At 31.7% G+C, this 15,522-nt stretch overlaps 1 protein-coding gene across 1 annotated transcript in view; it reads left to right on the top strand.

The window, feature by feature from the left end:
* LOC147073442 (C3 and PZP-like alpha-2-macroglobulin domain-containing protein 8) overlaps positions 1-13,632 on the top strand; it is a 652,526-nt gene extending 638,894 nt beyond the window's left edge. Inside the window, exons 18-27 of the mRNA XM_085945649.1 lie at positions 2,332-2,545; positions 3,487-3,748; positions 4,556-4,969; positions 6,229-6,338; positions 7,332-7,483; positions 7,857-8,043; positions 9,423-9,579; positions 11,249-11,400; positions 11,660-11,819; positions 12,115-13,632. Of these exons, the coding sequence (XP_085801775.1) occupies positions 2,332-2,545; positions 3,487-3,748; positions 4,556-4,969; positions 6,229-6,338; positions 7,332-7,483; positions 7,857-8,043; positions 9,423-9,579; positions 11,249-11,400; positions 11,660-11,819; positions 12,115-13,518 (3,212 nt within the window). The 3' untranslated portion in view covers positions 13,519-13,632. The remainder of the gene's footprint in view (positions 1-2,331; positions 2,546-3,486; positions 3,749-4,555; positions 4,970-6,228; positions 6,339-7,331; positions 7,484-7,856; positions 8,044-9,422; positions 9,580-11,248; positions 11,401-11,659; positions 11,820-12,114) is intronic.
* Positions 13,633-15,522: the final 1,890 nt, after the last annotated feature.

The following is a 15,522-nucleotide window of genomic DNA, read 5'->3' as shown; positions in this document are numbered from 1 at the left end:
ACGTTTCCTGGAGATGGCCAAAACCCTCATTGGGTTGTAGTAGGGACTGCAAATAGGTACCGAATAAAAGAACAATACCTACCGGTATGTCAATTTCAAATTGTAAACCGGAATTAATACCGGTATTCCTCAAAAGAAATGATTCGGTAATTTTAGATACAGCGTTGGCATTTTCACCCTTTTTATAATAATATAAAAATAATTTCAAGATAAAAAGAACTTTTTATATACAACGTTTTTAAATTTTCTGTTGAATTATTATGGTCAATACGCTCCAACTTGTACTTGATATGAAGTAAATACAAAACAAACAAACAAACAAATATAGAATACTGAAATGTCATTTTGACATTTAATTTTGATTTCCATAGTAACGCACGTATATCGTCGCTTAAGAAACAACACCGCGGAAGTCAATTAATAAAAATTTTCAGGGAAAACAAAAAACGTCTCAAAAAATTGAAAATTGATACCTTTTAACTTATTTTTTTTTGTGTTTAGTTAAAAAAAAGTTTTTTTGTTTTCCCTGAAAATTTTAATTAATTGACTTCCGCGGTGTTATTTCTTAAGCGACGATATATTAATAATTTAGTTGCTAGGACCACCCTCTTAGCAACCAATGAGAGTCTTTTACTTTTTACGGATTTTTCTGAAATAACTTTCCATACAAAACAGAATTAATCGAAAATGAATTCAATTCTGCTTAAAGATGGCTAAAAGTATTAAAAGAATCCATTGACATCATGTTCTGACATATTATAAAAGTTTCAAATGTCTAGCTAGTCGGGAAGTTAGTTAAAAATCGATTGCAAGATTTGTACTGGACAAACAAGAATACGAGCTGATAAAAACGTTGTAAATATCGGTATTTTGGATTTTTAAAATCGGTATTTTCTGTCTCTATGAATACCGGGATTCCGTTTTATTTAATACCGGTATTGTATTACAAAGTGTAGTGCCGATGGTGATGATATTCATTATGCTGTCAACTCCATTAACTATTACATATTATAGATCGTACGATACATAATTTTTTATTAGGTATAAGTATACAAAAGGCCCTTTCAAATAGTTATTGTCACAAAGACATTATTCATACATTCATTAAAACCACTTAAAACTTTCTTCCATCGTTTCATTTAAAGAAAAATGTATTGAAAATGTGCGGCGACGCACAGTCGGCAAACGTCAAAATCTCTCGGGACAAATCTTCACAGACGGATTTCTGCGAGACGAACTTACCGTCCAGGGGCGGCTCCCGAAACGCCCGGGGCGCTAAGCCACCGCACAGGGGCGCTATTCAAATCAAAGTGTAAGCCGCCTACCTTCCCGCGACTGTGACGGACACCGCGGAAAACTTGGCAATCCGGCCAAGTTATTTATTGTTAGGGAGAAGATTGAGCCAAGTTATTAGGAAAGTTTAATCGTGTTCGGGACTGGAAATGTTTTGCTGTTTTACTTTGTGCGGCGGCTTTATTGTCTTTGTAAAGTAGGTACGTAGTTACTACTCGAATGTTGTATTAATACTGTTTTCTCTCCTATATTACCATATTATTTGAATAAACACCTACTTTTTTACCGAGATTTTGACTGCGAGCCGTATTCATAATATTGCTTCTCATCTTCTGAGTGAGAATACACTTTTAAGATCCTCCTTCTAAATCTGTTGGTTTCATTTTTTGCTATCTTCAGACACAAACTACCTTTTTCTTCTTACTACATGTCCGTTTGTAGCGTGTGGACAACACGCGAAGCCTCTGCTACAGAATATATTTGCCATCTATTAGCTTATGCGTGAAGATGCCGAAAGGCAAAACCAGTGTTGCTTGAAATAATTAAAATATAATAGTTGGTAACCTCCTTATTTAAGCACATTTGGTACTGCAAATAGAATAATATTTTAATTGTGCAAACATATTTTTTTTTCGACTATGTCCGATCCTAATAGGATCATATGGGCCTCCATAGAGTAGAGGAACTCTTAGAAAAAGCGAAAAGCGAAATAAAATTTCATTAAACTAATTAAAATAAAATGAATAAATATTCATTATAACGACTTTGCAATCATTCTAAGGCTTAATTCTATTTAACTTACAAACGAGGCTGAATTTGATATTTATGAATGTAATATAAAAAAAGTTCTTACAGAATCTGAATCAAGAAAAATATCAAAAAAATATAAATTGAGGTTACTGATTTAAAAACTAATACCCTCATATTCAAATGCCTACTGTTAAACAATAATTTCTAACCCATACAAATATTTTTATGAAAAGACGTTGTTATCATTTTGTAAAATACTAATAACAATGTCTGTTAAATCTATTCCAGGATACGGTGTCCATTTATCATCAGCCCCAACACCAGACACTCTATCCGGTGGCTCCTTCAGGACTTTCTGGGTATCTTGGGAGCGAGGATCTCTTTCTGCAGGTCGTGGCGCTGTACCAGCCAGCGACGCATTGGCTAAGTGGCGTCTCGACGCTGCCCATCGCGTCAGACACGTTGGTTTTTCGACGGCTTGGGGACAACAGGCTGAATTCAGGTAAAATACACTATACTATGATATTATACTTTCCAAAAAAATATTAATAACACCTAATTATATTAATCTGATATAAGTAGCTTTTTTATAAGACATATTAAAATAAATATATTATTACATAGTTACAAATTTACAATAAATATACTTACATCAGCAACAATAAACACGGTCAATTTTAATTCTATAATATAATTACAATTTCATATTGAATAAATATTTACTGCATTTGTGTCGCTAGATTTCATAATCAGCCAAGTCCATAATAGATGAATAGGAGAAAAATTCTCAAGTACACAGTCACAAGGGTGAAAGTTTATATTATTTCGAGTATAGAATATTTAAAATTAATAAGTTCCACATTTCGATAATGCAAAAATGTTAGAAAGCAGTAGTTCTTCAGGAATTCACAAAAAGGTAAAAAATACCTAAAGGTAAAACATTTAACCGATGTTCATTAAGTTTGAAACTGACTATCATAACTTCACGTGAGCTCATTTGCTAAAAACATCAGAACATTCAATAATAAAAACTGATCTACAAAATCATTATGTATATGGTTCCCTTCCAAATCATTTTCAGTTTGGTTCTTATATATTTAAATATCAAGCAAAATAATATCGCCTATGATGCAAGATTGCCATGAGCTCACTTGTGCTCACGTAACGTGATGGTAATGTATTTCTAGCATTATTGTAACAAACAAATGGTTTGTTTAATGAGAAAGGAAAGTGGCTGATCATTCAAAATGTTTTAGACTTAATTTAATTTCATATACTGTATATTCTAAAATAAGCCATTGAATAAAACCACAATTGATTAATTATACATAAAGACTAGTTTGTCCAGTTAGACAACTACACATTTTCGATAGTTATGAATAATATTATATTTAGTATAATGAGAGTATACTATTTTAACTATTTTTTTTTAAACTTATTTAGGGTCTGGAACTTTAACGATGAAGCTGGCTTCTCCCAAGTTGTTCAGCTATCTCTCCCACGCTGGGCAGTACCAGGTTCTGCAGCAGGCGAGCTTCTGGTAGCTGGAGGCCTCGCCCTCCCATGGGCAGGGCTTGGCTTTGATGCGTCGGCTATTTCACCGTCTAGTTTGGCGGCCGCTACTGCTGTGCTGGCTCCATTGCTTTCATTACAGAAGGAAAATGCTACTAAGCATGAGGAGACCTTGAGGAATGTACCCGGGCAGGTGAGAAAACTATATTAGTTACATTATAGTGCATTTATTGACTTAATTAAACATTTTTCTGTTTGAGTACATAAGTAAATGACGTCATCTACTAAAATTTTGAAAAGAAAAAAATATAATAACACTAGAAGAACTTTAAAATTCAGAAAAATATATGTACTACAATTATAATAGAAAGTCTTAAATTTTTAATAAAAAACAATTTTTATCAAAATAACGTCTAAAATATATTTTCATGGCATATGCTGAACCTTATGATATAACAAAACATATTGAAATATTAATATTATTCTAGCTTATATAATGAAGAGAGTTCGTTTTCAGTGTATGTTTACCTTTGGTGAGTGTACACGGCGCCTGAAGATGCCGAAAGGCGAAACCCGGGTCGCAAAAAACGACTTAAATGGAATAGTACAGAGCTTGAATCCATTCGAATTTAAATTCAAATTCCATCAAGTACCTTCAGTCGATATAGTATTAATATTAATATTATTCCTTAAACTATTCTTCTGAAAAGTTCTCCCAGCAGTACTAGAGCTAACGTCTTATTGATAAAACCCATTATGGGAGTAATTATTTTGTTCAAACAAATCACTTCGGGTATTAATATATTCCACTTGTGTAAGTCGAGTTTATTTTATAAACGCTGTTGTGGGTCCTAACATACCTAAATACTAAATAAATAAAACTCTTAGAGAACGTCAAGAATAACAATATTTATCTTTAAAAAACAATTATAAACAATATTTATTAGAAAAATACCCTCTAAAACAATAGTTACCAATAAGAAATATTTTAAACTTTCAGATTCAAAAACTACTGTCCTTCCGCAAGAATGACAACTCGTTCAGCGACCACCAGAGCATGAGCAGCCATCTAGCGACTGTCCACGTGCTAGAGGTCCTCACCAAAACCCAGGCATATTTCGGAATAGATCCTGAACTTCTTCAATCTATCAAAAGATGGGTGCAATTACGACAAGAAGACGATGGAAGCTTCACACCTTTACCAGCCGATGTGAAGATATCCCTTCTGACCACCGAAGCAGATTTGGAGACGAACTCCATCAAGCGAGGACCTGTAAACGCTTACGAAGAGTTAGATTATGGCATTGTGGAGAAGTGGAAGAATCTTTCTAAAGAAGTTTTGGAGCTTGAAAGGAATGTAGAAGTCACAGCAGAGACGTTAGCAACATTATTGGAGATCGGCATGGAAAATGAGGTGGTTATACCTATATATTTTTTATATTAATTAATATTTAATGGTCTAAAATAGTATAATACTCATAACAAAATCTTTTTCATACTTATGTGGCAAATCGCATATGTCCATAATGTCAATTGAAAGGAACAAACTCATCTTTTTATCATATTATGGGGCGGGGCTCTAATTTAGAGGCCCCATGAGATAAAAAGTATTGTTACATTCCAAATAATAAATGCCAGAATGCTAGTATGCTTTGGGTAATATTATACACTCAGTTTTTGAAAAATGCGCATCTTTTTTTTTTAAATCTAAATATAATTTAATGACTATGTGACTGGTTTAACTCTGCGGAGGCCCCTTTTAAATGGTTTGACGAATTGGTTGCGTCATTTGCGTCAAATAAACGTGCTACTGGGTAATTTGGCTATTACTACCTGGTTTCCTCGAGGGTTAAATAATCATCATTCACAAAGTTTACAGCGTTTAGAAAGTTTACAGCGTTTTAGGACATGAGAGAATAATATTTAAAATATTCAGATTAAAAATTTTATACTCTCTAGTGCACGCCATTCATACCAGGCCAGGGTCTTGGGATTTATTCCTGGGTCACTCCCGTCACAACTTTGAAGGACGCGTCTCATTCGTTACGCCACAGTATATTTAAGAGTTTGGAGACAACTCGGATGGTGGAGAAAAACTGTGTGGTCTAAAATAGTGTTATCCAAATTTTACCAATAATTCTTTGTAATAGTGGTGTTTCATATAAGTAAGCGTACTATTATAACATATGAAACTTACATGATGACTGCATTTTTAATAACAAAATTGATAGTTTCATGTTCTGAACCCAGCTTATATATTGTACAAAGTCAAAGTTATTAAATCTGATACCTACCAAAGTATTTGCTATTATAACCATTGTATGGACAAAATATTATTAATTATATCAATTATACTTATTACTGCAATTAGTTTGAGGCCTTGACAATTTTTGCAGATGCAACACGCTGCAGACTCCCCAATCTCCCACCGTAAATTAGTTGGGAGTTTATGGTCAAAATATTATGACATATATAATATATGATATATAGGCCAACTAATTAACTAACTTTGGCAGGTCCGAATTCCAGGACAATAACCCGTAATCATTTAATATAACCTCATATAATAAACTTTTACTTCAGTAATCTTCTTAATCAGTTGTATATTTACCATATATATTTAACGAGAGATCAATCTGGTTTTTGAATATTCTAATACATATCTATTTTCAGCTGGATTCTGATACAATACTGAAAGCTAAGACTTACCTCGAAGCAAATCTTCACACAGTAACGTCGTCTCATCCACTTGCTTCGCTTGTCTACGCATTGGTCTTATCACAGTAAATACCTTCATTTATAATTATATTTTGTCCTAACACACAGACTTATAAATCTTGCACTTTTTTTTACAAATTTAACGATCGCGGACGCTTGTCGAAAGATATTATTTGTATTTATAAATAATATGGTACAAGTCGATTTACAGGAAACTAGGCGGGAACCGCGCTGATTTTCATAGCCGATTTTGGCAAAATTCATGAATTCACCTAACCTAACTTAACCTAACATAATCTAACAAATAATCCAGTATATCGGCTTTTTTTCAAAATTGGTTTGCCGCTGGCTTCCTGTAAATCGACAAGAACCATAAATATTATTAAACGATGAACATAAAGATGATATATTATATTTATTAAGAATATGAGGGTATATACTAGGTAAGTAGTAAATGCTTCAGAGACATAATATTATGTACTTAAAAAATCGAAGAAAAAATCTTGGATCGAGTGGTATTCTAATTTACATCTTTCGCTACCCGGGTGTATACTCTATCATTAGTGCTTTCCTTGCTAATTTCTCCAATATAATATCTAAGGGTACAAAGTTTCTGTCAACCGATGGATACTTACCATTTTATATGTAATTTAAATCAAGGTATAACATTTGATATATAGATGGCGTCAGGTCTTGTACAATTTGTACCTCCCATTTATTTTTTTGTATTCATTACTGAAGCAGTCATACATGCTTTATTAAAAATATACTAAGTGTACCTATATTTATTCTAAACAAGAAGACCGTATAAAGAGATTCATAAGCAAAAATACAGCATCGATTAAAAATATATTGGTTTTTGCTTATACCGTAAATCAAAATATTTTTCCACATTATTGACAATTTTCTTAAGAAATGTTGAAAAAACTTGAAGGTCTCATTATCTTAAAATGTGACTTTGGAAAATAGTTAGCTGCTTTTTTTTACGGGGCAGAATAGTTGTTAATAATTTTTTGAATAGTATTATATTATAACATTAATGTATCATTTACTTTCAGGAGCCCCATGGTACCCGAAGCCCTCGAAAAGCTGCGTAATGCTTCGACCACCGAAGAAGGAGACTTTGGATGGCCTCATCCATTGCCACGCCGTGATGCAGACTGGCTTTATGAAGAGGATTCCACCCGACGCGTCAATCCACCACTGCTAAGTAAGTATTCATTGTATCAACTTTATTTTCTACGCCTAATAAAATATTCAAACACCAGTGTATCATACGTATGCACATTATTAAAAAAACAAGCCGTGAAAACCAGCGGTTATGCGTGCATACATAATAATATTATAAGTTTATAGCCACAATTTTTAAATGCCCTTACGTACAGATTTTATTACAGATACATAGATACATATGAATCATGCAAAAAACGTCGTGGAAATGGATCATTCAACTTTCTCTTGTCATATAAGAAAAACCGCGTATAAAAAAAATTATGTCAATCAGCCTCGGACAACATAATACAAGAGCGAAGACAGGTTTTTTTATGTATATAATATACTTAATGAAATCTTTTATTTTACAGCAAGCCTAGAAGACTTCAGGGCATCGTTATGTTGCCTGCTGGTCTACACAGAACTTGGCGATCTGAGGAGTGCTGAACCAGTCGCCAGATATCTCTTCTATCGATCACACCTTCTTGATAGACATACTGAGCTTCTGTACCAAGCCATCAAGGCCTTTTCTGGATTTTCTACACTCGCGTACGACAGGTAGGTGTTTAATTTAAAAATTGTATATTAACTCTACTTGTGAATTGCATTAAAAATACGACAGATATCTATAATATATTTTAATGTTATACCCCAAGTTTTTTCATTTTGTCTTCTCTTCAAAAAACGTAGAAGTTTTTAAAGTAACATTATACAAATATAAATAAAAATGATTTCAAGTTATACACGTTTATATTTTTATAAAAATCCATGTTTTTTAAAATAAATATAAAAAAAAATTAAAACGATGAATTAGTCAAAAATCTACACGGTAAAAAATTTAAAACTAAATTTTTATTATAAATAAATAAATAATGTAACAATAATGCAACTGTTGACATAAATATGTGATAAATTCACAATATATTTTTTACAATTGTAAGTTTATCTTTGACTGAAAAAACTTTAGTGTTTTCAGATACATATTTATTAATCAATACAATTTAAATTGTAAATTATCAAAAAAATTACTCAAGTTGTAAGCCTCGTACTTTTCCGCTAGGTGCCTCTGCTGGTATAAGCATAGCCCTTAAGACATAACTATTTTCCTCTCGATAAATCGTCAAATGATTATTTTCCGACTGCCTTTCTACACGGCATGCTTACTTTTCACTCTCTTGAATCTCGTAGGTCACTTCTGTTCTTGAGACATTTTTGCCTGTTATCGCGAGGGATGGTTTGCAAGCCTGGTATCCTAAATAATTTGAATTTATATGCTCCTGTCAATGACTTACGTAGTCGCAGCCATAATCTATTCTGGGTTGGAACCGTTTCATCGTGTCAAGCCTATCAGGCACCATTAGCAAGGAGTGCAAGACTAAACGCGTTCCCGAAATGTTATGTATATTTTTATGAAATTTTATTTTTCTGTAGTATAAAATTATACGTTTTTTATGTTTTCTTCTTCTCTCTTGTGAGGGTAATATTTGTAATAATGTAAATCTCATGTTGTTTTGTATTTAGATTTATTATATCCACAATGATTTGTTTCCTTAAATAAATAAATAAAATGGTACCAAATAGGTAGAAAGCTTCTGAAAGACCTATAGATTGATCATTACTAAGCTCCACGGAAGTATGAGATAAATTAACACACAGTAGCGAGACAAAAAAATAAGTTTGGAGAGGCTATTATTCAACTGTGAAATGATCCAATATTTTGAATCAATAACAACAAAATCAAAAAATACGTAGGTAGATTTATATAGGTATCCAAAAAATGACAAACTTTTAAATTTATTTGAAATATTTTTATTCAGTACCTATTCTATCTATATACAGAATGTGAAATGCTTTAGGGAATATAGACGTGCGATGTTCTCTGTTTTTATATGAATAACTAAAGCATGTTATTTTATCTTTATTGCTTTTTGTTTCAGGCATCGTTCGCTAACCGTATCCTTGGCAACGGCAGGAATGGAACTCACAGACACAGTAGAGCTAAAAGCTAATCATCCAGCTCGACATCTTCATCTTCCTTCTCTTCCCACTAAGGTGTTTGTCTATGCTACTGGAGCAGGGTGTGCCACAGTCCAGGTATTTTTAAGTCCCTATCAATTAGTTATGGTAAAAGTAATAATTTTAATAAACAATCTATATTGACCGCCTATCTATATTGATGGCCTATAGTGGCCGCGTGGCTTAAGCGTTGGACTATAACGCCGTGGGTCCCAGGTTCGAATCCTGGGTGTGGCAAGTACACACATTGTTTTTAAATTTGTGTGTGAGTCAGGGTATGGACCTTATAGGTTGAGCAAGTGGCTGACATCCATTTCTCGTAAAAAACAAAATCTGTTAATACAAACCTCTACTCTGTGGAGGCCCATAATTATGATCCTATTAGGATTGGACATGGTCGAAAAAATAAATATTCTCTTTACTGCTTTTTCTTGACGTAAAGACTGTTAAGATAATATTAATATATATCAAACACTATTTTTATATAAAAACAAAAAAAAATATCGAACATATTATGTTTTTTTTTAGTAAGTAACAATATTTTTATTTTTTTATTTGAATGGCCAAAATTACTGTACAATTATTTAACGGTTGATTTAATAATATAACATATAATACAATCAATGGATTAATTGCCACAAAAAGAACGAATTCTACTTATGGGGGAGACGCATGCCAGCAGAGAACCTAGCGGAAATATACGAAGCTTGCAATTTGAGATTTGTTTTTGATAATTTACAATTTCAACTGTATTATTTAATAAATATGTATCCGAAAACATTAAAAAGATTTTTTTTTTTTTTTTTTATTTATATCAACTCGAGCTTCAATATTGTGACCATGCCTAAAATAAAATTTGATATAAATAAAAAGGATTTCAAGTTATACACATTTATATATTTTTTAAAATCGATGTTTTTTAAAATATATATAAAAAATATTAAAACGATGAATTAGTCAAAAATCTACACCACATAAAATCTAAAACTTAATAAACTAAATTTTAATAATAAATATGGCCATAAAATATAATGTAATAATAAGATTTGACCCTGCAACGAATTCACATTTTATTACATTTTTTTACAATTGCCAGTTTATCTTTAAATTTAAAAAAAAAATAAAAAATCTTTTTAGTGTTTCCAGATACATATTTATTAATTACTACAGTTGAAATTGTAAATTATCAAAAAAAGTCTCAAATTTCAAGCTTCGTATTTTTCCGTTAGGTGCCTCTTTTCGCCTCTGATAGTATAAGCATCACCCTTAATGAAATTACGATAGGAAAATCTATCGAAATAATATAATATTATTTGTCTACAACCGTAGGGCTGTCAAATAAGTATCAATATTTTGAAGTATCGTTTCTTTTTTACCGATAAAATGACGCTAATCATAAGAAATATTTTTATGAAAATAATAAGCACCTTCCTACGGAAAAATCAAAAAGTTCTAAACAAAAATAACAGTTCAGTTTATTCCACATCGGAAAATACCAAGCACCAATAATTATTGCCACATGTTACTAGATTTTATGTTACAATTCATACAAAGTATCTATATTACAATATTATTATGTATATTGATAACTTTACTGTATAAGCGTACATCTACATATTACTATTTCGTTTGCTCGTTGTTTTACCTCATCGTTTAATTCCGTTTGACAGGTAAACTTCGCTATTGATAGGTTGTGAACCTGAAAAAAATGGTAAAAAATATACAATAAAAAACAATCAATTTTCAGGGCCGCATCACCTATTCCACATACACTCCATCAGCAGACAATGCTCTTCTCACACTCTGGTCAGCTGTTATTGAAGAGATAAGGCCAGAACGAAGCTCGCTAGAAGAACTGCAAGGGAAGCTTCCTACGTTGAATGTCAAGACATGTTTCAGGTTTTTATTTATAATATTTCTTAAAAGCAAAATAAAAATACTTTGATAATATAATAAAAAGAACAGTCTATCTATTTTAATATAAAAATATTTTTTATAGTAATGTAGCAGAAATTTACACCATAAACTAATGCCATCTATCGATGAAATACAGATAATTCATTAAAATTGTTTAGTATGAATTCAATAGATGCCTCTGTGAAAATAAATGATTTTTTTTTTATAAAATAAAATTAATGTGAGACAATAATAATTTCAGATGGAAAAGTCAGGATCGTTCAGGAGTTCTTCGTTTGGAAGTCACTTTATTCTCAGGATATGAACTCGTGAGTGTCAGTCCGGTCGTGGTGGATGGAGGAACTTTTGCAGACCTGCAGCATGGATTCAAAGATAACTTTATTTGGTTCGCTTTTGCCAATGTAAGTGGGTGCCTACTTTTTATTAGGAATCAGGATAAATTGTTATATTATATTAAAATTGCATTACACTACGTAAACTGTTATTTTAATTTAAACACAGCTTATTTAAATTGAAGAAATAGATAAGCTTTGATTCTTGTGTTTTTTGAAACATTTTAATTTTATAAATCTGGGTATACATTATACAATATTCTCATTCTCGTTAGACATAAATATTAACTATTAAAATCAATATTATTTAAGAAGATACTTAGGTACTTACTTTTCATTCATAATTTCATGTTTACAATTCCAGATAAGCTCTTCATGCCCAGTCTGCATCAACTACCAAGCAAGATCAACATTTGTTCTCAGTTCCCTCCGTCCAGCGTTTGCCAGCATCTATCCAGCAACTAGACCAGATCTTGCAGCCGAAGTATTCTTCCACACAAAACCAGGAAGTCTTCTTTTGAAGGGCATCACAGAAGATGACCTAATAACTTGGTTCGGGAAGACAGACAGTGGAATTCCAAATGTAGGGCAAGATCTACCAAATATATGTGAATGTGGGAAGATATGCCATAACAGGGCCAGAGAAATAATCGATACAACAATTAACCCAATTGAGAATGAGTCAATAAATATTGATACAAATGATAATGAAGAAGTAGTTGGTGTTAAAAACCAAACTTCCGATGAATCAGAAATCTTTACTACAAATAGTAGCAATGCTCCAAAAGATGTGCCAATTATTGTGCCCTCACTCGTGATTGTCAACGACTCATATGAAATAAATCAAATTAAAAATAATTCCAGTGTGGTACAAAAAGTCAATAGAAGTGGTGATGAGATTGTAATTCAGCAAAAGGTTGTAGGAATCAAGAAATCAAATATTGCTAAGATGCTGTATGATTTAGACAAAAAGCAGCCATATCAGAAAAAACAACCAACAACTAGGAAAAAGGGGACATTGAAACACACTTATGGAGATAACCATACAATGTTTAATAAGCCCAATAAAATAATGCTCAATTCATTTTATGTAAGTTCAAGTACTGTACTTCCAATAATTACAACACTTAAAGAAGTGAAAGTTTCACAAATGTATTCAATTACAGAAGGAACTGTCAAGAGTAGTACTACAAACAGTTTGTCCGATGTGAGTTTGTCCACAACAACAGAACATCCTATTGGTGACGTTATTATACTAGAAGAAAAAGATGTTGATGTAAAATCAGAAATTGCTTCATCAATATTGGAAAAAAGTACAGTCGCAAGTATTGAATCTACTGAAGAAATATTAACAATGTCATCCGGTATTATATCAGAGCGGGAAACGAACATGCATTCAATTTTCGATACTGTCACCATTAATTCAAATAACAATATTAAAATCGTAAATTCTACGAATAATGGAAGCATTCCTACGATATCTACACCACCAACGACTCCATATCAACCACCGCCGATGCCAAAGTCCATAAACCGAGAAAAACATCATATTCCTTCAGTGCCAATTTCTGAAACAACTTTGGAGCTTGTGTCAGAGTCACCTCCTGCCAAATTCTTGCCCGTCAAAAACGACCAACTTTTGGTTGTCGACAGGAACGCGTTATGGGGACTACTCAAAGAGGTTGTTCAGATAGAGATGGATAAAAATCAAGAGAAAATAGAAGCAGAATCTAATCGAGCGGACAAATCAGAAGAGCGAATACTTTAAAAGTGAAAAAATTAACAATGACATTTTCTGCAATATTACTAAATTTAAAAGCAACGCGTTTGCAGTGTTTTGAAGACATTACTAGTATAAGTGAAATATTGTTTATTATTTTGTAAAAATAAATGAATTTTTAGTGAGTAATTATTAATTATTTATTCCTGGTACGTTTCGCTTAAATATTTTTACTCGGAAGTAATTACTAGTTGTAAGTTATAGGTAAACTGGATTAAACTTATGATACTGTTAGTGATTTTGATGAATCATTGTGAATATATTATTATATTAAATAGATAAGCGTAAAGTATTGTATTGTATAAGGCAAGCTTTGTGTAATGTATGTACAATCGTAAATCCCTAGGTCTTGTAATGATAATTACACCATTATTTAAAATAATTATTATTGATTATTTAAGATATGAATCTAAAGGTATTTTGTAAATATTTCAATTAATTATTTTGACCGTAATCTTTTACAAACCGCCATTCCAGTTTACTTTGATAAAATGTATTACTATTCAATACTGTTTTTTGTTTAAAGAAAAGTTTTATTTAATTAATAATATAATTTCAAACGTATTCCAACAACGTAACACCATATAACATCTTTTCGTTATTTTTTGGTATCTGAGATAACAATATTGTGTTACGGATGTATTCGATGTGTATAACCAGAGAACACAAAATTAATGGGAACTGAAATACCTAAATAACGGGTGTGGAGTAACCAGCAACCGATCTCGAGTGTGGAAGAATGTGGGATAAACTTAAAGACGTGTCAAGAATACGTCATTCTAAGCTTGCCCTTCGTTCTGACAACTGCTTTCGGTTTATGCACTGACGTTCAATAAATATTGGTGTATTTGAAGGTTGCAACACATTATTATACGTCATTCGAAGGAAACTTGCACATTTAAAACCTTATTGTATTGGGGTATAGCCTATCTGAATTATATTTATTAATCTGTTCCGTGTGCATAACGGTTATCTTGGCGTTAAGCGAATCTTTGAATAATAGTAGCCCATTATTCGTGTTTTTCTGCAAAATACATATTTTGTTGATTAATGATTACAGCTTATTTAATTATCGCGGCCGGTAAAGGCGCTATAAGCAATCATTATTTTTGACATTTTCATAACACCGATATACCTTACGCTTGGAATACATTATAGCATTTCTATCACTATTTTTCACGATTTTGAAATTAATTGTTACGTTGAAATATATATATATTCAAAGACTTTAAACTTATTATTATCAGTTTTTTTATGATTTAATGAACATTTTAAAATAATAAAATATGAGTAACTCGCCAATACTTTTATATTTCAGTTATTTGTTTTATATTTATCAATAAATAATATATGTAACAGCACTTCATGTTTTTCTTTATAAGAATATTTTTGTTTATTGTCATGCATTTATTATAACTAAGGCAGTAGTGTTAAGCACCAGATGATGAAATGAATAATATAAATCTATTATGACGAAAATTATTTTTTTTTCTCGCTTCAATGACAGTGAAATTGAGGATTGAAACATAAATTCAATTTATCAGTTTATGCGCTGTATATATTTAAACTGTACCTTATTTGATCGACTATTATGGCTACTACAATATGGCTAAACACAAAAAAGCTCGTTTTTTTAGCAATAGTATTGCATTGTAGATATCTTTTAGTGCTTTTCAATACTGTTATTTTTCATAATAACTATGGAAATACCATTGGCAAAGGGTGGAGGTTGGCTGTTAAGATTCGCCATAAATAGTGGACACTAAACATTGTCAGTCATACGTATTATTTGTTTTCATTGAATTGAGACTACAATGTATTTAAAGATGGTGTTGGTTTATTTTTAAAGTTCAATTAAATAAATTAGTCATAATGGATAATAATATAAAAGTACTCGTCTATCTATAAAATATTTAAAACTATGCAAATAAATCATATAATAAAATCTATTGTCGTTTGGTTAGGCAGAGAAAAAAAATGAACCAACAATAT

The sequence above is a fragment of the Rhyacophila brunnea genome, unplaced genomic scaffold (assembly GCF_057557595.1).
Source record: "Rhyacophila brunnea isolate RB1 unplaced genomic scaffold, BYU_Rbru_1.0 scaffold_18, whole genome shotgun sequence".
NCBI lineage: Eukaryota > Metazoa > Arthropoda > Insecta > Trichoptera > Rhyacophilidae > Rhyacophila > Rhyacophila brunnea.
Note: the sequence above shows the minus strand (reverse complement) of the source record. Positions and strands in the feature narration are given on the sequence as shown.